This window comes from Leptinotarsa decemlineata, unplaced genomic scaffold, assembly GCF_025532065.1.
Source record: "Leptinotarsa decemlineata unplaced genomic scaffold, Ldec_3_MD MMD2_P_RNA_scaffold_1, whole genome shotgun sequence".
In the NCBI taxonomy this organism is placed as follows: Eukaryota; Metazoa; Arthropoda; class Insecta; order Coleoptera; family Chrysomelidae; genus Leptinotarsa; species Leptinotarsa decemlineata.
Genome location: NW_027412523.1, coordinates 56,319 through 80,807, shown reverse-complemented (window position 1 = coordinate 80,807; position 24,489 = coordinate 56,319). Strand labels below are relative to the sequence as shown.

Below are 24,489 nucleotides of genomic sequence, written 5' to 3'. Positions count from 1 at the left end.
TGCGTGCAAACTAGAATTGAAGTTTCCTTTCTGTTTCACAAATTACAAAATTTTCATACGATATTGACGGTGGGGGATTCACCGATTTCAATTATTTTCGAAGTTTATTTTTTGATGTCAACGTCATCCACTACTTTGGTCATTAGCTTCGTGTTCTGGGTAGGTAATTTCAATAACGTCCCGAGTCATGGCTGTTCGCAATCCGTCAGCCATGAACCATTGCAGGATTATGCCTACTTCAACTGGATAAATTATCTCTAGAAAAATATCTGGTCGTTCCAAAACCGCCCCGGTAGATAATAACATTATCTTGAGGTGGGTTAAAGGGCACGACAGGAATAAAGGTAATCCCATTACCGACTCTTTAGTCAAGGAAGCGGCTGGACTAAGAATTTCAGGACCCAGTGATACCTACGGCCTGATGACTTCGACAATTGCGGAACCAGCCACACGTGACACCCATGGTCAATCCCTCAAAAGATGGGATGGAATCAAAGGATGCAGTCTTGCCAGGATCACCCTGGGCGACCCTGGAAAGCTGGCGCCAAAGAAATATCTGGCGATGACCAGAAAAAACCTACACTCAAGAAACAGTAGGATTTCTGACTGGCCACTGTCAACTAAGGAAACACCTCCATATTATGGGGCTAGTGGACACACCTCTATGCAGGATGTGTGAACAGGAAGATGAAACTGTAAGGCATATCCTAAGTGAGTGTCCGGAGTTACCGTCAATAAGAAAGTGTGTTTTCGGCAAGTCTTGGCCTTCGCAACTGCCGATACAAAGGAGATGTCTCCCATGACCTGTCCACCTTCCTGGAAAGGACAGGATGGACGAGGACCTAGGAGGACAACTCCTCGTGAGGATGTACAATGGGTCACATGTGGCCTAAGTGCTGTGGACCTACACTCACCCTCCCTATTAGACAGATACAGATACAGATCTGGTCATGGTGGGGATGGAACTCCTGACAGATGGAACTCCTGGCAGTTAAATCAGAATGTCTGGATGATTATGAGCAGTGTTCAGCCATGTTCAAACATAAGAAACCGGAATGGCGTCGATATGTGACAATTGATGAAACGTGGACCCTTCACTTCACTCCGAAATCAAATCGCTCGTCATATGGGTGGAGAGTAACTGGTGAACCTCATCCAAAGCGCTCGAAAGCAAGACAATCGAATTGAAAGGTTATGGCCTCGTTATTTTGAAATGGGTCTGGTGTAATATCCATCGACTATCTTGAGCAGGGAAATACATCAACAGTGATAATCATATAGAGTCATTGGAGCATTTGAATGCCGAAATTGCAAAGAAACGACCGCATATGTCAAATAAAAAAATTGTTAATCAATACAATGTACCCTGTCACAGGTCAATCGAAACAAAGGCAAAATTACATGAATCCCACTTTGAATTGCTTTGAATTGCAGCGAGTACTGGCTATTCACAAACCTCAAAAGACCCCCTTAAAAAGTGCTCACCGGTAAGAAATTTTGCTCGATTGAAGAGGTTATTGCTGAAAATGGGGGCTATTTTGAGGCAAAAGATAAATTGTTCTACAAAAGTGGTATTGAAATGTTAGAGGGTGCTGGAATTGTAATAAAAAAACGCTTTTTCTCTCTTGTGTTCGGGATTTTTCAGCCTATGTGTTTTATTAACAATAATTTTTAGTTCTATTTCAGAAAGATGACACGCAATAATGTATGTTCTATCAAACTTGTGGTTTCAACTATAGATGTGTCAAAAAAAGTCGATAGAGTTTGGAAGTAACATACTTTAAATCTTCGATAGGTAACATTGCACTTCAGCCATCTCTTTCCTAACCTCACAACTTATTATTTTCTGAGAATATGTAATATACAGATAATAAACAATAAGAATCCACAGGTCACTATATTTATACCCTCACGTGCTGAATTTGAACCAATAGGATACCTTTTCGATTGGATATTTCTTCACTTCAGGAGTACTTATGGTTGTGACTGATGAGACTCTCAGAAACGTTTCTGTTCCTACGCCTATCAACTCTTCAGTTAGACTGCCAGAAGTAGTATCTGGGTAATCAGTTGGAAGAGACACCATGATCTAGAAGAGTGAAAATAGACTGTTTGAAGTGATGACTATTGATGATTTTGAATTCATAATCTTAGCATTATCATACGAGTCGGCTCAAACAATGATCTATATGAAGATCTATATGAAACTTGAATAATACATGTGAAAGGAAGGCTTTGGCTTTTCACTTTTCCATCTGCATACAAAGTTAATCTCTCATAAAAATATACCTCTTTAAATTTTCTTCTTATTGGAAGATTGCTTGCCTATACCCAAAAAGAGCGAAAAAATCTTCCAAATTACTATAGACCAGTCGCTTTGCTATCAGTGATATCAAAAATCATGGAGAAAGTCGTAAACCACCGTATCTTCAAATATTTGGAAGACTTCAACATCTTGAGCGATCATCAATATGATTTTTATTCATTTATATATACACGGGCAAGCCCAATTCGGATATAAATAGTACAGTGCTATGTAGTACTTGATACAATACATTGGATTAAAAGTAAGTTATAACAATAATACAATTCCGAAGTAAGATAGCAAATAAATTATTAAGAAAAAAATTAAAATGTATAAAAAAATGAACTAATATAATTCTTACAGGCAAGTAACAATAGACACAATACAACAACACAAGCAGAGAGTATTAGATGGTTAAGTGAAGAATATGGTTTTTAAAGCGGGATACTGATATATTAAAGATTTGAAGGTTGTTTAAAGAGTTAGCCAATCTAAGAGTTCTGGGAATAAAGCCGTCATATGAATGACTGAATCTTTGAAAAGAAACGTAAAACGTTTGCACCTGTCTAGTTGAACGATTGGGGACATGTAAAGATATTTTGGAGAGAAGCTCGGGACTGATACTCAGTCCGTTGATAATTTTGAATAGAAGTATTGAATCTTTATGTTTTCTGCAAGTCTCAAGAGAAGGTATGTTCAAAATGCATTCCAATGCAGTATAGTCATAGTATACACGCATCTTGAGGGCAATATATCGTAAGAAATTGTGCTGTACGGCCTCGAGTTTCTTTTTTTGTGTAACTTAGTGAGGGGACCAAACTGTGGAACAATAATCGAGATGAGATCTAACCAGGGAAAAATAAAGAGATTTAATAGCGGTGATGTTGGTGAAATCACGAGTGGTTCTCTTTATAAAGCCAAGCATCTTCAAAGATTTTTGAATTACAGCGGAAATGTGTGATTTATAGCTAAGTGTGGAGTCTAGGATCACACCTACATCTTTGGTTTCAATAGCAGAATGTAAGGTACGATTATTTATACTATATTCGAAAGTGATTGGATGATATGTTCGATGAAAATGAAGAATTTGCCATTTGGATGCATTCAAACACATACCACTTTGCGAACACCAGTTGGATAGGCAATCTATATCGTTTTGTAGACACAATGTATCAGGTTCACTTTTAATTATTTTGAAACATTTTAAATCGTCGGCAAATAGCAAAGCTTCGCTTTCATGGAAACAGCTGATTAGATCGTTGATAAAAATGTTAAACAACAGTGGTCCCAAATGTGAACCTTGTGGAACACCCGATGTAACTGCGATGGTATGAGAATAATAATGATTAACTCTAACAATTTGTGTTCTTTTCGTAATATAGCTCTTGAGCCACTGCAATATTTGCCCATCAACACCATATAAACAAAGTTTATGGATCAATAGCTCATGATTAACTTTGTCAAAAGCTTTGGAGAAATCAGTGTACACAGAGTCAACCTGCAAACCCTTAGACAGAGCGTCAGACAGAAAATCAACGAAGTGATATTTTACTTTACAGATTCCGCGAGTTTCAGCACACAACATTGTTCTTTTCATATAATCGACCAAATGTCGATAAAATCTGTGTATTACCAGATAGCACTGCTGTCTTGGTCGGATGTGACCTGCACTGATAATAAGTGATATTTCGTATTTTGAAAACGGTCTGTAGATCATTCAATCAATTAGTACAACATAGCACAACAGTACAACATACCCAAATATTATATAATGTCCGTCGTGGCATTAGCCAGAAGAATAGTTGTTTGCGTAAGATATTTACCAGACCCTACTGTGTACTGTGATCTTGCAACTTGGATTCAAATCTGTAGAAATTCAGACTTCCACGGCCATATTATAAAACTGTTCGTGATTTCATATTTTGCTGACATTTCGCCGTTCCATGGGTCTGTATTCTCGCTCACACTGGAAGTACACTGAAGGGAGAAAAAAATACCACTTCTAACTAATCATGTGTCCCGGTATTCTCACCGTACTTGTGTTTCAGAGAGCTGATGTACAAATTTCATTTAAATCTATTGGAATTTTAATTGTTCTATCATTTGTGGACTTCTATTGCAGCACAAACTAACCGGTTACAATACAAGAAGTTGGGTGATCTCTGTCACAACTGATTTTTTTTGTAACCCAGTCTGTAGTAGCTTCCGTATTCCGCAGTCCTCGTGCTGATCGGATGCTTGGTTGTGCCGATATTCACGTTGTCACAGAAACTTGGAATACGAGAAACTGGATTCGATTGGGGATCTCTTCTGTATTTATGGACCCAAGGCAATGCTCTATTTTCTTGATGGGCTCATGTACATGTTTTTGATGTTGTATTTTTTAAGGAGGCGACCAATCCTTTACTTTCAGGATGAAGGCTAGAAAGGCCAACGGCAAAGATCTCCATACTCTTCTTTCACAAAAATTTAGATTTCCACCTAGTCATTGATATTTTTTGCGCTTTCAACGATAATTCATACAGAATCTATGACCATTCTTACACTACTGGTGTGGGAAAAACAAATCATCCTAATTCACCTAGCATCATTTGTTCTATTTTTCAATGAAATATTCAACAGTGGTTGATGACTCGCAAATTAGATCAAAATGATTATGAACTGTTTCACAGATAATTTGTGACTAGTACTTCTGCATTTGTTTCTAGCCCTACTTTAAATATGAAACCAAAATGGTACCTTGGCCGATGCTTCGGTATTGAGGGTAGTGTAATAAAAATCTGAAATATTCGCCGTAACAATGAAAGTCAAATGTCCGTACATCCCAAATTTCATCGCCTGGTAATCATTGCTTTTGCTGAAATAAAACGTTCGTGAGTGAAGTTTCAGCAGACCAGTTAGCCTTACATTATTTCTGGAATGTTATCCTCATTTTTTTGAAAGAGGTAATTGAAAACGCAACAATGTCCTTCAGCTGTCAATTCTGACACGAATAATTCGTGACATTCTATATCTTCCTCTTGCCATTGGCATTTCGTGAGAAGTTCTGAACAAGGAGTAGATATCTGGAAAAAATCAGTACATTTTATTTTGGGGTATGGTATGTTACTGATTCTTCATAGCGAGATTGATATTATTGAATAACTTCTAATACAGGGGTGCACAAAAGTCCGGAATAAAATTAATATCTTTTTTACCAGTATTTTAGGAAAAAACGCTGAAACCCTTCAGTTGATTTCACGTTGTACACATTTTTTGGCAATAAAATGAAATTTTTCCTCAACCCCTTAGCTGCAACCCTTCCCAACTTTTTTTTTCAAATGCAAACCTATGTCGTGTATGGGCTCATTGAAAAGCTCGTGAGAAATGGAATCTGACCATACCCTTTATTTTTTTTACTCATGCAGTTACCACGAAATGAGAAAAAACTCTTTTAAAACCAAAAAAGTTAGAAATACCTAATTAGTGCTATCTACGGTTAAATTAACGTTTCAAAAAACAAATAAGTCCTGATTAAGAACAGACCAACCGGGCCAGGCACCACAACAAATTTTATTGATTTATGTATAACGCTGATAACGTAATGTAGCATCAACATTCTGTGAATTTTATTTTTTCACTAAAAACTTACACATAAAATAGGTTGTTGCATTTTTTGTACCAAAATGAATACCCTGATAAGAACAATTGTCTTAACTCAGTTTCAAAATTGTGGCATTTCTGAGTGAAATTGAAATTGTTTGTATGTTTAGTTTATTGATTGGGTACCTTCAAAGTGTTCTTTTTTAATTTGCTAAACAAAAATGGTATTGTCAGAGAGGCAGCGTATCGAAGTCTTGATATTGTTGGGATGTGGGGATAGAATGCGGAGTCAAAGTGAGGTGTGTACTTTATTTAATGCAAAATATGGCCGGCCACATGTTTTAGACGAAGATCAAAAATTGGACATTGCCGTATCTCTGCAGGAAGATCCACATTTGTCAACGGTTTCATTAGCCCAAAACAATCCTGCGTCTAGACATACGATTGGGAGGTTTTTGAAAACAGAAAAATACCACCCATATAAGGTATGTCCTGTCCAAGAGCTCTTGGAAGATGACTATGACAGGCGTTTGCAATTTTGTGAGGAAATAATGAGACGATGTGACTAGAATAATGGGTTTCCACTCAACATACTATTTTCGAACGAATCTACTTTTTATTTACATGGAGTAGATCGATTCTGGAATCAGGAAAACCCACACTGGATATGCGAAGCTCGTACGCAACGTCCTCATTTCGTTGTAACCACAAAACAAAAAAGGGGATAGTCAGAATCCATTTTTTACGAGCTTTTCAATGAGCCCATACACGACATAGGTTTGCATTTGAAAAAAAAAGTTGGGGAGGGTTGCAGGTAAGGGGTTGAAAAAATAATCATTTCATTGCCAAAAAATGCGTACAACGTGAAATCAACTGACGTGTTTCAGCGTTTTTTTCCTAAAATACTGGTTAAAAAGATATTAATTTTATTCTGGACTTTTGCGCACCCCTGTATTTTACTTGTGTGTTCTGCACAATTACTCTAATAGAAACAGAAATAACCAAAAAACTAATCAGAAATAACCGACCTGAAAAGTAAAATTTAAACTAACATAAATTTGATTGTTTCCAATTGAATCAAAGTTCCTCATCTAGAGGCAAATTTATAGAAAATAATTTCCTGTTTCATGTTTAAACAGAAAACAAAATTCCACTCAATTTATTTTGAGAAACTCCACGGTTGAACTCATATATTGATGCCTTTTTTAAACTCAAAATTACAAAAATTATTTTTACAGAATGATCTTGAGAAAATTAACAGAAAACCGAGGTACAGCTCTGCAATTTTCGACAAATTCATCAAAATTGTTGTGATCAGTTATCAAAGAACTTTTTCATTTAAGGTTATGTAAAAGTATCTAGAAATCATATGTTAAGATGTTTCATAAAACTGTAATATCTAATTCAATACTTGTTCAATTCAATCGAGATAAGCGCCATTTCAATCAATGCACTTTTCTCAAGAAATGAACTTCGAACGTTCAAGCCAGTCCCGGATATACCTACACAGTAGGTTGAATGGACTGACGTCTATCAGACAACAACTACTCCCCTGGCTAATACCACGAAGGCGTTGGATTATATCCGACAGGCGTCAGTGCAGGAATCTTTACAGAAAATGTCCTGTATATGCAATTTGTAATATAACTGAAAGGATCGACCTTCAATTTTGGAACGGGCACACTTGCAGAACGGTTTCGGGCTCATTAGCTACTCGTTAGTGCAAGATAGTGGCCATCATCGACCTTTAGTCAATGATATTCCATAATTGAAAATTTGAATTATTTCATTTCTCTTTCTAAGTTGGAACGAACAACAAAATGTCACTCCATCCAGTGGACGAGGAACTAACCAACTGCATATCCGAAATTTGCCCGATTCCTCTGAATAAGGAAGAAAAACTTTCTTATTAGCTATGCTTGAAGACTGGCAGTAAAAAAATCTAATGAAATGAACTTTGAACGCTCAATTCAGTTGTATTGCCAATTGCATATGCAGGAAATTTTCTGTGAAGATTCCTGCACTGACGCCTGTCGGATATAATCCAACGCCATTCGTAGTATTGGCCAGGGTTGTTGGGTAGTTGTTTTCTGATAGGCGTCAGTCCATTCAACCTATTGTGTAGGTATATCCGAGACTGGCTTGAACGTTTAAAGTTCATTGTGTGGTCGGCATTCGATGAAGTCGACGATGGCCGTTTTTGCGTGGCCCAGATTAGCGAAGGTTCTACCAGTGGGAAAGTTATCGGAATGCTTGAAAAGATAATAGTCGGTTGGAGAAAGATCTGGGAAGTATGGTGGATGAGGCAGAACTTCGAAGCTCAATTCTTTTTATTTTTGAACGGTGATTTGTGAAAAGTGTAGACATGCATTGTAGTAAAGCAGGATCGGATCTCTGCTGTTAACAAGTGGCGGCTGGTACTAACACAATTTTCAGTATATTTCGTCGATGGTTTGGCCCGGTTGCAGAAAGTTTAATGAATCACACCAACTCCTGGCCACCATTCAGTAACCATAGGAGAGTTTTCGTCTGCGGAAAGTGCATGGGGACTCATCGATGTTCTGTCGTGAACGTCTCATGTTGTCGTAGAGGATCCACTTTTCACCACACGTAACGATCCGATCCAAAAAAGGATCGTTCTGGTTGCGCAAAATCAAAGAAGAATAGACCTCAAAACTTGACAATTTCTGTCGTAAGGCAAGTTATTATTTTTTCAATACAAGAAATAAAAATAATGAATATTCAGAAAAGTAAAAATGAAACTCCAAAGTATCAATTCATGATACAGAAAATAATTTATCTAAAGTGACTGCAGCTCTCACTGCATGCCAATTAGTTGAGTCTTCTGACAGATGACGTCCCCGCAAAGGGAGGTGCTACAGCCTCTACTGACTCGGGCCTATTCTTAGGATATTTTAGTCTAGCAATGAATTCAAAGTTCAGCCTATCACCACTGATGAAACCTATTGAGGTCCAAACAGTGCTATCCGGTGCTGGATCAAGAAAGTTTTTTTTGAGCTCTGCTCAAAACTAAATTATTTGTAGTAGTGATAGCTGAAGTGAAAACTGTGAATGAATGTCATTCAACGGTTAATTTCGAAGCTTAAATTCGCCAGTGATCTCTTTGAAAGAGTGGTTAGTCTTCAATATTCGCGAATTAAGTTTATTGTCAATCCGATAGATGGAGTCTACTTGAGGAAAGATATCAAGCATCCTATATTATCACTACTGCCAATCATTAGTGCTCGAGTTACGTCTCATTTGCGAATTCGCCGATCTTACAAAAATACCACCCTTACGTACAAGAACTGTGGCACTTTTCTGGCAACGAGTGTATTTGGTGTATTTCACCTGCACAATGTGGATAATTTCAAATAGGCGCTATATTTACAGAGTTGCTGCCCGTGGGATTGGCTACCTATCGGGCGCGTCCCTAGGTGGCGGATAAGAGAACGGCCAAGGGAAGACAATGTGGCCTTATGGACGAGGTCGCCGGACTCCTGGTCAGTGGCAGAAATCAGTAGGATGAGGGGAACTCCCCAAAAGTCTTTGCGAAACATGCCATCGTGGACCAGCGTACCCAAGCTAAGGTGTAAGGAATCGTGCCGACAGCTGAATGGCCGCAGGGTGATATGCGATTACGAACGATCCCCTTGGGGAACTGGGCGATACCTCATTGTAATCAGCCTACCTTTGGTAATGCGGGGCTCTGCCAGAGGTGACCAACTCTTCCCTTGCCTCTCGTGGGAAGACACAAAAACAACAAAAACAAAAACCAATCCCGAGGCTGGATTGAAGTGCTCACCTCAATCTAAGGCGGTGGCCGCAACTATAAGTGCACCCTTTTTCTCCCCCACTCTACCTCCAACACCAAGGGCACTTCCGGTGGTGGACGCCCAGAGCTCCGCCTTGAATGAAGGCAAGGAACCGGCTGCACCTGCAGGCAAGCTCCCTCACTTGTGCATCTCCACGAAGGAAGCCCCAAGAAGGTTGAAGAAGCCGCGACAATAATGTCGCTACACCTTCCAAAACCTTCGCGAAGGCCACCGTGAGACACCTCAAGGTTGCCAAAGAGAGTGTGTGTTCGGTGAGTTTTGGCCTACACCTGCCAATATAAAGGAGATGTCTGCTAGTGACCTGTCCACCTTCCTAGAAAGGACAGGATGGACGATGACCTAGGAGGACAACTCCTCGAGAGGATGAACAATGGGTCACATGTCGTGGCCTAAGTGCTGTGGGTCTAGACTCCCCCTCCCTACTCTACAGATACAAAAACAGATTTGCTGAGTGAATTATTTTGTTTAAAAAAAATTGAAAGGGAAGAAACAATCCTGATTTCAAAATAATAATCGGAAGTCGGTTACTTTCGGAATTTTTGTGGTGATTTCCGTTTCTACTTTAGCATTTGAGCATTTGCAATTGTGAATAATGAAGTCTTCAGTTATCATTGAATATTACTGGAGTTTAGTCCCAACACCAAACCGTTATTTTTAACACCACGACACGTGTTTCAATCACCAACTGATCATCTTCAAGAGGAAGATTAAACTGTTTTATCTTCCTCTTGAAGATGATCACTTGGTGATTGAAACACGTGTTGAGGTGTTAAAAATAACGGATTGGTGATCATCTTCAAGAGGAAGATCAAACTTGAAGATGATCACTTGGTGGTTGAAACACGTGTCGAGGTGTTGAAAATAATGGTTTGGTGATCATCTTCAAGAGGGAAGTTAAACAGTTCAATCTTCCTCTTCAATGGGAAGATTCTAAACTGTTCAATCTTCCTCTTGAAGATGATCACTTAGTGATTGAAACACGTGTCGAGGTGTTAAAAATAACGGTTTGGTAATCATCTTCAAGAGGAAGATCAAACTGTTTATTCGTCCTCTTGAAGATGATCACTTGGTGATTGAACCACGTGTCGGGCTATTAAAAATAACGGTTTGGTGTTGGGATAGGACTCCAGTAATATTATTACTACACCAAAGGTTCCAAACAGAGCAATTTAAGTTATTATTCGCTAACCTCTTTGAGAACCTTATATGTGTTGAAAAATCCCTCTATTCCACTATCGTACTTATCCAAAAAGTTTTGAAAATTAATCGGTGAGTCTGATGAACTGGTGGGTAAGCTATATTCATAGAGCCTACCAAGTAGAGAAATATTGTTGAAAATTTCTTCTACTGGTTCTCCTGACTTTCCAGATCTAGAAATATAAAGTAAGCATCGAAATTTTTGGACTTATTATACAGGGTGCTCCAAATTAAGTCGGCGCCATTGCCAACTCCGTTATTATTGATGCTACGAGTTCGGTTAAATGGACAAACTCAGTAGCATTTTCAATGGTCTTTTGACAAAAAAAAAATTGAAGTCGCGTTTTTAAAATAGTTCATAAAATGATACTGTTTTCAATGGAACACCCTATATTTTATCATGCACTCCAATTCGTAATAACATTCTCAACAACAAATCTCATATCACCTTTCTTCCTAAAGTGGGAAATGAGCGATTTTTGTGAAAATATTTATTTCCTTCACTAGTACAAAAAAATTTTATTTTGGTGAATAAAGAGCTATAAAATATTGAGTAAACATTCAAAAATACCGCCTTTTTGACGAACATATATTTTGGACCCTTCTCTTGATACTACGTCTTGCTTTCAACACAATTCAGCCATCACTTCTATTGATTATAGTTTCAATATAATTTTTCAGTCCATCTATATTATCATGTTTCATTTTGTACACCTCATTTTTCAGAAATCCCCAAAAGTAAGCACCAGAGATGCCATGTCTCATGAACGAGGAGACTACATAATAGGACCATTTGTAAGAATCCATCTGCTTCCAAAACAGTCTCGCAGCATTCATTTTACGCCATTGAAATTATGTGCTGGTGCTCCATCCTGCTGAAAATACATCATATGACGAGCCTCCAGATCAAGATCATTGAAAAACTCGTACAACAGTCATGTTAATGAATTAATGTAACGGGGTCCGTTCAGGATGTGGAGGTTACTCCTGATCACTAAGCCTGAGGATTGAATGGGGAATGGGAAAAAATACCAGGTTGGTTCAAACAGAACTGGCTGGTATCTCAATCTCCACAAAATAAATAACCAGGAAAGGAATTTCTGGCAAAAATATAACAATCTGCACAGACAAGCCCTATTAGCCTTGAACAGACAACGTGTTACCTCAGGGCTAGTACTAGAGTTCCACCAAGATTTAGCCAAAGCCTCGGTAGATAATAACATCATCCTGAGGTTGGTTAAAGAGCATGACAGGAGTATAGGTAATCGCATTGCCGACTGGAAGCGGCTGGACTAAGAATTTAAGGACCTAATGGCAACTACGCCGGTGGCACCTACGGCCTAGTGGCACCTACGGCCTAGGGATTGAGCACACCCATGCTCAATCCCTAAAGAGATGGGATGGAATCAAAGGATGCAGTCTTTATAGGATCACCCTGGGCGACCCTGGGAAGCTGGCGCCGAAGAAATCTCTGGCGATGACCAGGAAAAATCTATGCTCAACAGTAGGATTTCTGACTGGTCACTGTCAACTAAGGAAATACCTTCATAATTTGGAGATAGTGGACACACCTCTACGCAGGATGTATGTACAGGAACATGAAACTGTCACGCATGTCCTATGCGAGTGTCCGGAGTTATAGTCAATGAGAGAGTGTGTGTTTGGCGAGTCTTGGCCTACACCTGCCGATATAAAGGAGATGTCTCCAAGTGACCTTTCTGGAAAGGATAGGATGGACGATGACCTAGGAGGATAACTCCTCGGGAGTTGGGTCACATGCGGCCTAAAGGCTGTGAGCCTACACTCACCCTCCCTACTTTACAGATACAGACATACAGGGGGGTCCGTTCAAAGAACTATAGTAGAAAAATTGACCGATAATTCTGCCTCTGAATAGACCACAGCAAACATTGATACTTAATCGTTTCTGAGGATTATGGGGATGGACTAGAAATGGATTATGTCTACTCCAATCATTTTTTTTCATACATCCCTCATCGATCATTATAATATTTCTATAGAAGTTTGGATCTTGTCTGCATTCATTCATAAACCAACGACAAAACCCCAATCGTCATTCAGGGTCACCAGGTTCTAGTGTTTGCACTGGTCTTAACTTATAAGAATACATCTTATGTTTGATGGTGATTGACAATGTATCATGATGAGTTTCATTAGTTCGGACTTCCATTGTCTAATAATATATAAAATGATTTGAAATCCCTAAAGGAACCAATTCAAATTAAAAATTCAAAAGAATAGCTGAAAATAACAATTTTATTAAGCAAAAAAAACCTGAAATGAAGCTACAGTGAAACAAATTACAGTGTAAAAAAATAGAACAATCAAATAAAAAATAAAGAGATTCCAAACCAAGTTACTTCTCGACGTTTCGATTCTTGGTATCCATTATCATCTTCAGGTGATCAGTTATCCCGATATAGTTCTCAACGTCATTTTGTCTGTCTTCCTTAAATCCTTCATGAAAACTTTTTGTGAATAGCAAAATATCCTTGGAGTGATATTCTATAATTCAATAATACCACGAGATATTCAAAAGATTTGTTTATCGTAACATTCAAGACAAGAAATATCCAAGAACAAATTGAAACCCAGATATGGAAGAGAACGATTTTGTCATTGATCAAACCTCAAATTGAAAAATTCAACTAAGCCAGATTACTGGAGTTTTTTCCCAACACCAAACCGTTATTTGAACACCTCGACACGTGTTACGTGTACATATTCACTGCTACATCAAAGGTTCCAAACTGTGCATCACAAATGAGCCAAATTATTGAGATGAGAGTTTTACACCAGAAAAATGAAAAAGAATCGTTCTGCATGTTGTGCATTATATTTGTTTTGGTCAATAAACAATATTCCTTTCTTATTTTCGAGAGAAAAACTTTCGCATTGATTACATCAACCGTATTTCGCTGACAGTCAATTATTAATGAAACAATCCTAAATTTGCTTAATTAATGATATGAATATTATTTTAATGAATCTAACCTCTAAAAAAAACTACAAAAAAGCTGATATTTCTCTCATCGTCAAACTTGTTCATCAGTAAAGATGACATTCACTAGATGTGCGTCACAGAGTGTGTTGGAAAACCCAGTCGAACCAATTACGTTCGATCAGGAATCGATGTTTTTTTACCGTAAATCATAACTGGTCTGAACATTCATCATGGTGGACCAATGAATGGAAAATTATTTAAAGTATTTGAATGTGAAACGAATCCTTTGCAGAATTTTCGCTTAATTCAAATCTAATAACAAGTAAATACAAACGTGAGGTGTAATTTTTTCATATTCGATCCTAGCTTCTTCGGTAGAATTCAGACGAAAATCACGCAGCATAAGAACTACTCATTGATGCCTTCAATAAATCATGATGATCAAGGATTATGGTGCTGTCAATAATTCCTACATCAACTTTGAATTTGAATAAGTGCTACTATGCTTTTCTCCGTGGTGATTAATTTCGCATTAAACATTCCGGCATTCGGAGACCTTCATTTGTAGTATTCTTTAATTGAATGTATTTGCTAACTCATTCATCTCGCAGGTGGATTTGTCAAAATTTCAATTTTATGATCCCCTGAGGTCAAGGAATGAAGTAATCGTGATGTCAAGTATGACATTGAGTATTTTTTGTAAGAAAGTCGATATTCATGAAATGTATGTACGCAAGATAGTAACAAATTAGGAAAAAACAAATATTTGTTTTTTTTTTTGCTTTCCCTCGGCCTAAAAACTCAAGGATCCATAGAGAAGACATATGACTACACTCAAAATGTGTTCAGTGATGTCCCTGAGTTGTTTTAAATAGCTATAGTTATATAGTAATTTGTTTGAATAAATTGCATCCATCTCAGTATATTTTTATCGCCACTGCATAAAAAACTCATTCTGTTTTTGGAATTTGTTCTATTGATGACCCATTCATTTTGTAGGAATTAATATCAAATATAGTATAAATAAAATAACTTCTGTCTAATTTCTACCAAGATTTTTATTTGTTACTACCGATTTCGGTCTCAAGTGAACTGATGATTTTGACAAACAAATTGTCAAATACACAATGATATAGTCAATATCCATTGGTACATTAGGTACCTGAAATAACAAAAATGTCACCTGAATTATCAATACTTCATCTGGGATACCAGAACATATCAAGTTTACTGACTATTGATCCAAAAACTCTACTTTTGGATTGCTCCAAATAGCAGTGGATTCTAAACTAGTTGTCAAAATTCACAAATTCAAAAGTGAAGAGTTTCGTAGTTCAACGACCAACTAGAATTATGCAGCTTCCTTCCTTAGAATTTTGACACCTAATTCAGGGTCCATTGGTATTTGGAACGATCCCAAAGTAGTTTTTTTTGGTCAATATTCAGTTATTTTTGAGTTAATGAAGGAAAGGAAAGATACATTTGTTGGAAGCATTGGAAATGAATAAATGGAATAAAAAACCCAATTTCAAAACCCTCAATGACTAACTAGAACTATGCAGCTTTCTTTTTTTGAATTTTGATTGCCAGTTTAGGATCCATTGGTATTTGGAGCAATCCAAAAGTAGTGTTTTTGGATCAATAGTCAGTAATTTTGATGTTATTGTAGGAGAGGAGAGATGTATTTGTTGGAAGCATTGAAAAAAAATAAATGGAATAAAAAACCCAATTTCAAATCCCTCACTGACCAACAAGAACTATGCAGCTTTCTTTTTTTGAATTTTGACTTGCATTGAAAATAAATAAATGGAATGAAAAATCCAATTTCAAAACCCTCAGTGAACAACTAGAACTATGCAGCTTTTTTTTGAATTCTGATTACTAGTTCAGAATCCATTGGTATTTGGAGCAATCCAAAAGTAGTGTTTTTGGATCAATAGCCAGTAATTTTGATATGTTATTGAAAGAGAGGAGAGATGCATTTGTTGGGAGAATTGGAAATCAATAAAAGGAATGAAAAACCCAATTTCAAAACCTTCAATGACCAACAAGAACTATGCAGCTTATATTTTGAATTTTGGCAACTAGTTTAGGATCCATTGGTATTTGGAGTAATCCAAAAGTAGTGTTTTCGGATCAATAGTCAGTAATTTTGATATATTATTGAAGGAGAGGATAGATGCATTTGTAGGAAGCATTGGAAATGAATAAAGGGAATGAAAAACCCAATTTCAAAACCTTCAATGAACAACAAGAACTATGCAGCTTTCATTCTGAATTTTAGTCAGTAATTTTGATATATTATTGAAGGAGAGGAGAGATGCATTTGTTGGAAGCATTGGAAATGAATAAAGAGAATAAAAAACCCAATTTCAAAACCTTCAATGACCAACAAGAACTATGCAGCTGTCATTTTGAATTTTGGCAACTAGTTCAGGATCCATTGGTATTTGGAGCAATCCAAAAGTAGTGTTTTGGATCAATAGTCAGTAATTTTGATTTGTTAAGTCAGATAAGGTATTGATAAATTCAAGTATCATCTTTGTTATTCCAGGTACCTATTGCAGATACCTAAAGGACATTTACTGTATCACTGTATTTTTAAGAATTTGTTTGTCAAAATGCGTCAGTTCACTTGAGAATTGTTTGATGAACCGAAACCGATCATAACGAATGAAATTCTGAGTAGAAATTAGACAAAGGTGATTTTCTTTATCCTATATGTTTTTGGAATGATAAGAATCTGAAATAACCTCTTTCTAGAAATGATCTTTAGACAATTCAGAATAAAGTGGCCATTGGTTTATTCTTGTATAGGTAGCTGTCAGTATCCGGTTGAAGAGTTTATTGTCAGTTCATTTCTCAATTTTGTCAATTTCTCCAGTACTGATGTCCAGTAGGAGTCCAAATACTATGTCGTTAATTACATTTTTCAATAATTTCTATATTGATAGGCAGTTTGTGATTTTATGAATTGGCATACGATGGGATAAAGGTGCCTATGTAATTTTTAGCCATGTAATATGTACAGCTTTTATTGAGTTTGTGTAAATATGAATTATTTTGAGAATGTTTTCTGTTATATTTTAAAACTGTGATGTTGTGGTTTGTTATTTTCATTGAATAAGAATTCAAGTCTCTATTGTAGTAGCCACCACTACAGTTGTACTCATCTCCAGATTATGTCTACTTGGCTTACGAACGTCGAAACACAGGTTCTTGTTCTGGTGTGAAAAAGTGCTTTCAATAGATTCATTTCAGGCCTGAGTCAATGCTAATTGTCAAATCCTACATTAATGAAATCAATCAACAGTTTCTTTAAGCACAATAAATGAGGTTTCAATGCTGATTGTCAAATCCTACATTGATGAAATTAATCAACAGTTTCTTTAAGCACAATGAATATTTTGTTATTGAATTTTAGTCAATCAAGTTTATTGATCAACGTTTTTCCTTGGAGATGCCGATTTATTATTTCCTCTCTACTTGGAAGAATGCTAGCATTACCTCTGAAACTTTCTTTCTTTCGATGATCACACCATGTTAAGACTAGGTGTTTTTGAATTAATTGTAAATATTAAACCGTTTCCTTATACCTACAATTCTCGAGCATATTTTTGTGCTCTGCTCTTGCTTATTTTGTTAACATTGCAAACAGATATACCAGGCATCGGAACTTCCTTCAAATCGTAACTGAATGAATCAAGTGTGGTAACCGTAGGATTATCCATGAATTTCTCCCATGTATGTTTTATCAGAATTGTCGTAAAAGTAAGAGTCAAAATATGAACCAGATACCATACGTATCTGAAACAAAAAATAATTCGTAATTGCAAAACATATCTTTGATCACAGTACACACATATTTTGCTGTCTACTAACACTGATGATCTTTGATAAAATCTAATCAAATGGCAGTATGTTCACGAATATCAATTTCACTTCAATATCTTTCTACCTCGAGACAACACGAAACAAAAATACGACCCTAACCTCCAAAGTACTTCTCTATGTGGAACAAAACCAACGCAATCGCAGTCTTTCTTCATTAAGAGTGTCGACTCGCTGTATCTGTGTGTGTGTGAGGCCTCTTGAATTCATTTTTGGACATTCAGATCGTTTTTATAAGGGATCAATTAATGTTCACAACGAGCTACACAAAGTTGGTAGTTAGGCTCGATCCACACTATAATGCCGTTTTCGTTCCGATTTCGCACCGGTCTCGGTCCCATCAAATCTCGCTGTGTCTACACTACTAGTTCCACACTCAGTCTGTTTCGATCCATTTTAAAGCATTTAATTTTTCAATCGACGCAATAGAATAGCGATAATAGCTATTAGTTTGAACAGAATACAAATGAAAAAAAATTACAACATAAAATGAAAAGAAGAAGAATATCCCAGTTTACTAACGAGAAAAGAAGAAGGCGAATATCACACGTTAAATCGTCATTTGGTAGACGACGAAGAAAAATTTATTATTTATGATCAAATATTATAAATAACTCAAATAAAGTACTTATCTTTTTCAGAATCCCATGATTTATTACTAGCAATATGACTAGAAGAACAATGTAACGTCTCCTTGCAAGACCGAAGAAAGACTGGAGTTGAAACAAAAACGTATTCACACTGTCGGTACAAGTCATGACAGGTCCGATCTCGCTCCAGTCTCATTCCAGTCAAATATTCTTCTCGACCAACCGGTACCGGCGCGATGTCGGATCGGAACCAGAGCGATAAGATAGTGTGAGAATACTCTGATTCTTTCTTGTTGGAGAATACTTTACCGGACCGAGAGCGGAGCGAGATCGGACCGAGAACGGCATCATAGTGTGGATCGAGCCTTATTGTTGATCAGCTGTAATAGCAATCTGTTCGTTTTTATGGTCTGTGATACCTCAGTGAATACTCATTAAATTTGATCGAAATAGACGCCATTTGAATCAATGCAGTTTTGCAAGCGTTACATAAGTCGATTAACTCTATCACACAAGTCAATAAAAATATTCTCGGACAGTCAAGCGGCGTTGGTAGCTCTTGGCTTCTACCGAGCAACGTCTGAATTGGTAGCAAATTGCATTAGCCTTGAACAGACACCGTGTTACTTCAGGGTTAGCACTAGAGTGCCACCAAGATTTAGCCAAAGCCTCGGTAGATAATAACATTATCCTGAGGTGGGTTAAAGGGCATGACAGGAGTATAGGTAATCGCATTGCCGACTCTTTAGCCAAGGAAGCGGCTGGACTAAGAATTTTAGGACCCAGTGGCACCCACGGCCTGATGACTTCGACAATTGCGGAACTAGTCAAATGTTACACCCATGCTCAATCTTTAAAGAGATGGGATGAAATCAAAGGATGTAATCTTGCCAGGATCACCTTGGGCGACCCTGGGAAACTGGCGTCGAAGAAATATCTGGCGATGACCAGGAAAAATCTACGCCTTACAGTAGGATTTCTGACTGGCCACTGTCCGTTAAGGAAACACCTACATAATATGGGGCTAGTGGACACACCTCTATGCAAGATGTGTGAACAGGAAGATGAGACTGTCAGGCATGTCCTGTGCGAGTACCCGGAGTTATCGTCAATAAGAGAGTGTGTGTTCGGCGAGTCTTGGCCTACACCTGCCGATATAAAGGAGATGTCTCCCAGCGACCTGTCCACCTTCCTGGAAAGGACAGGATGGACGACGACCTAGGAGGACAACTCCTTGGGAGGATGTACAATGGGTCACATGTGGCCTAAGTGCGTGAGCTTACACTCACCTTCCCTACTCTACAGATACAGAGATGGTAGCAAATTGCCAAAAACGACTCTCCTTGAAAGGAAGACTTGCCAAGCAAACATCGGACACCAGGACGGCAAAAAGATTAATGGACTTCTGGCAGAATCTTCCAGGATTGGCTCACTCCAAGGCATTCATTCACCCTTCAAAGCTTGATACCAAACAGTTGTTGGACTACAGTAGGAATGAACTACGATGTCTAACAGGCCTTCTTACAGGTCACTGTCATTTGAATCATCATATGCAGAGACTTGGACTGTCGAAAGACAGTGTGTATCGCTTCTGTTTGGAAAATGATGAAATAGCAGAGCATATACTTTGTGCCTGCCCCGCTGGGGACCAAATCAGGTTCTTAGAGTTCGGCAGAGCCGTGTGAATAGGTGTGAGTCACAATAAACACTTGCAGGTTCCGGTGGAGGGTCGAATAAACCCACTCACTTTATACCTAACCTAATCTGAATCTATCACCATAGAAATTGTGTGCTTGTGATAAGAGGAAGTCGACGAGGGCCGTTTTTGGCCTGGTTCTGATTGGCGACGGTTCTACCGGTGAGAAAGTTATCGGAGTGCTTAAATATGGTTGTCGGTTGGCGAGAGGACTGAGGAGTATGTTGGCTGAGGCAGAACTAGATTAGTGTAGGTCGACCACATCTTATTCGGGGCCAAAATTGATAGTTGCTCATCTGGTGTCCCATTTCATATATTTTTCGTTTCAGTTCATAAGTGCTATTAGTGATAGAAGCTTTTATAATTCATTATAATATTTCGAAAGTAGAATCATAGCAAAATTTAAATAGATGACGGATATATATATATATATATATATATATATATATATATATATATATATATATATATATATATATATATGGATATGACTAAAACATAATTTGGAAGATATTTTCCTCGAGAAATTTACTTTCAAGGTTCATCATCGTATTTACATTATTTAACAAGTTATGAGTCATGAAAAATACGAAAATATCATGGAAAAAAAATAATTAATTTTTATAAGCGGATTGTTATATCAGCCATTTAACAATAGCTGCAAAGAATATTACTGGAGTTTTTTCCCAACACCAAACCGTTATTTTAACACCTCGACACGTGTTTCGATCACCAAGTGATCATCTTCAAGAAGATCAAACTTAGTTTGATCTTCCTCCAACTAATTACCTTTTCTTCTTGTTATTTTTCAATGAAAACCAACATTTTTTGTAATATCATGAGAACTCATTTTTCTACACCTCATTCTGAATTCAACGAGCTACCTCATATTTTGAGGAGCTTTCTCTCTGTTGAACACGAACTAATAAACTGATATTCGGTACGAAATATTTACAAAAAATTTACCTACTTATAAAGTCCATTATGCGAGTGTAATTACTTTACACAAATTAACACGGCATATGGTTATTCCACAAAAGAAAACACATTACAGCTATTTTGTTTTTCAAACACTGCAAACTTTGTACACTGCGAAATAAATTTTTTGTATTGTCATCTTCAAGGACTGAACTTGATTGACGACTAGAAAAAAATATCATTAGAATAATCATAAGGAAACACACTCTATGTGTTGTTCAAAATAGACATTAGTTTACACTTAAAATCGAATAGTTGTTTATCGTTTACGCCTGTAGGGATTACTCATGGAATTATGTTACATTGTTTTTCAAGTCGATACTATTCTGTTATTTCACTTGAACCATAGAAGCGACTGTACATTAAAATAGCATTAACCTTCTCAATGCTTAACTGAGTCGAATGGTATAACTGTTGAAAGTATCTATAAATAACATTTTAATTTAGAACCATCAGTTGTTTTGAACCAAAAGCGACAACTTCAAAAGATGAACTTGAAATAATACGGGGCCGACGAACCTTTCTTTATATACGCCCACCAATAGGTAGTCCAACCCATACAAAAAAGTTTGGAATGTTACAGAACTGTTCAGTAGTTTTCCATAATGATCGGGGTTGTTCCAGGATGTTGCGTAGAGTTTCAAACTGCTCTCTGACATTCCACAATATTCCAGAGTGTTCCGAGATGTTTTGGAATGTTGTAGAATGCTTATAGAACTCACCGGAGGGCAACACTACCAGCCGTTATACAGTGTCACATATTATCAATAGATTTATTCAAAGTTCTATTCCGCAGTGAGAAAAAACTGTTTTTTGTTAACCAGCTGTCGCACTTCTACGAAAGACAACCCTCAGAAGTCGAAACTTGTGCGAGCTAAGGACTAACGAGGACTTACGTTTTAACGTGTGATTCCTAACACGGGTTGGACGATAGCAAGTGAAAATCGATCGTTCAGCCTGGGGCTTGAATTACCGACTCACACAGTGGTCGATTGAATGAGTGAACAAAGCACCTACGTCGAACCGACCGGATACCCTTCGTTATTTTGAATAAAAAAACCATACAGATGAGATCTGTTTGAGATTGGTAGCCACTGAAGAGAATCGGACATAGTTTTATAGGGGTAAGTCAATTGCATCTCTGAATCATACGCTTACCTCTGTTTTGCAGTTTTTGTAGTTGACACAGAAGTAAAGATGTGACTGAATTATAAGCATATATGCGATCATATAAAATAATCTCAAAAATTTCAGAAAACATACATAAAATAGATATGGGTCTGTAATTCTCTATAAATGATTTTTCACCACTTTTGTATACAGGACACACTTTACCTAATTTCCAAATATCTGGGAATGTTCCAGATATCAGACATGAATTGAAAATTCTCGTTAAAGGTTTTGCCATTGCTCCTGCACAATCCTTCATCAAAAATGATGGGATCATATCTTGGCCTGATGTCAGTTTGTCCTTTAGTTTTTTAGTTGCAGATACAACCTCATTTTCTTGAATGGGGTAAAAATGAATATGGACATTATTATTCACTGTACCAACTTTGTTCGAAAGTGAGCCAGATTTTGAATACACCTCACTGAAAAAATTACTGAAGGCATCACCAATATCTTGAGGATTCTCGAGTTTGTTTCCTAAGTAGGTTACTGATCCTGATATTTCTGTTCTGTTATTTTTAGAGTGAATATATGATCAGAATCTGCTAGGATTTCTGGACAACATTGTTTGTATGTTTGCAAGATAGTTATCATGTGCGGTTTATATTTGGCTTTTAATCAAAGCACGTAAACGTTGGAATTAAAATCTATCCTCATTACGTCTAAATTTCCTGAATTTTTTTCTGAATTTAGCCTTCTGTTTGATGTTTGTTTAATGTAATGTTTGTTGAATCCCACTGGTCCTCAGAAAAAGAGACTATTCATTACTGACCTTGAGTTTGTCCAAGATACATGCAAGCTTATATTGTTTCTAGTGCCATATTAGTGGACTACATTGTTGATTTTATTCAAATTATTGAAACAGCTGGGTAGAATACCCTTTGTTATTTTGACTAAAAAAACCATACAGATAAGATCTGTTTGAGATTGGTAGCCACTCAAGAGAATCGGACATAGTCTTTATAGGGGTAAGTCAATTGCATCTCTGAATCATACGCATACCTCTGTTTTGCAGTTTTTGTAGTTGACACAGAAGTAAAAATGTGGCTGAATTATAAGAGTTGTGAATCTTGACTTCTGAGTGAATACTGAAATGTGCGTCCACTCTTGAAAAAAAAAATTGAGATTTTTGATAGTATAATCAGCTTGACTGTTCTATAATATAATCAACATAACTATCTCAATAACAATTTCAATATATTGATTTCCTATTTAGATGTTCACTGTATCATGGTCAATTTTATCGAACTGATATTTAGACCCAATTATCATCATTTTGCTCTCATTCACATTTAGTGCAAGTTTATTACTTAGCAAATATTCAACCGTTCGATTCATTACAATTTAAATTATTATTTGATTCGTATAATAAGGTATCGACTGCAAATAAGTCAATCGATTGTCTACCTGTTAAAAATTTAAAGTAACAGTAGAGAGTTCACATTTGGAGAGAAGTTATAGAATTGGGAACTGAGAATCTAGTTTTTCATTTCATTGTGGAACAGACTCGGATTTTCAGTGTAATAAGTTCTTCTCTATTCTCGATACCCGCTTATTTTCAACAGATTTGTATCCCGTTGACTCAGACTTACCCGTCCAGGACAGTTGAGTCGAGCAAGGCATGCGTGGTTCAGCCTGGTATCACTGATGATACCTATAGTGGAACGATCCAAAGATCATGCAGGTTATTGAAAATATACCATAAAATAGTTATTAAGAAATTCAACGTATGCCAGTCTATCTCAAACAACAAATATATCATCGTCTTGCAAAGTATTTCGTGCAGATTATTTCACTTAGTGCTCACTCAATTGAAAGTCAAACAGTGACGCAATAAAGTAACATCATTTAATAACCGTTTATATTTATTCATTCCTTTTGACAGACAATAATTATTTTCAGAGCGGTATGGTAACTTTTTTATAAATTTCATTAATTTCAGTGATGAAAGAAATGACTGACAAGATCATGTAATAAATTAAATTTCTAATCGAATGGCCTTGAACAGAGCTACCAGTTCTGATCCATGTTAATGGTTATTTTGAAAAATGTGCAATCGCCATGTGCGGATTTAAATTTTTGTAACACAAACTGGAATGCATCAAAAGTATTACATCACTATTGGTTCTTGAAACTAACAATTCTACTAACTTTAGGCATTGCTAAAATCATAGAAAAACTTGTTGAACAAAGAATTATGATTTTTGTGATTAAGCATAATATTATTCAGAGTTTGAAAAACACGGAAGATGCTATGTTTCATCTACTGGATACCGTTT

The 24,489-nt window shown here is 37.0% G+C and overlaps 1 protein-coding gene across 8 annotated transcripts in view; it reads right to left on the bottom strand.

Annotated features, from left to right (window-relative positions):
* LOC111511675 (sodium channel protein Nach) overlaps positions 1-24,489 on the bottom strand; it is a 51,686-nt gene that overhangs the window by 8,287 nt on the left and 18,910 nt on the right. For 2 of the 8 annotated variants that reach the window (XM_074177175.1, XM_074176708.1), the window contains exons 2-6: positions 17,486-17,692; positions 10,913-11,093; positions 5,213-5,370; positions 5,045-5,162; positions 1,940-2,089 (exon numbers count right to left, since the gene is read on the bottom strand). In XM_074177175.1, coding sequence (XP_074033276.1) covers positions 1,940-2,089; positions 5,045-5,162; positions 5,213-5,370; positions 10,913-11,093; positions 17,486-17,616 — 738 coding nt within the window. In that variant the 5' untranslated portion in view covers positions 17,617-17,692. The other 6 variants (XM_074179147.1, XM_074178617.1, XM_074175782.1 and 3 more) reach the window with 6 other exon arrangements.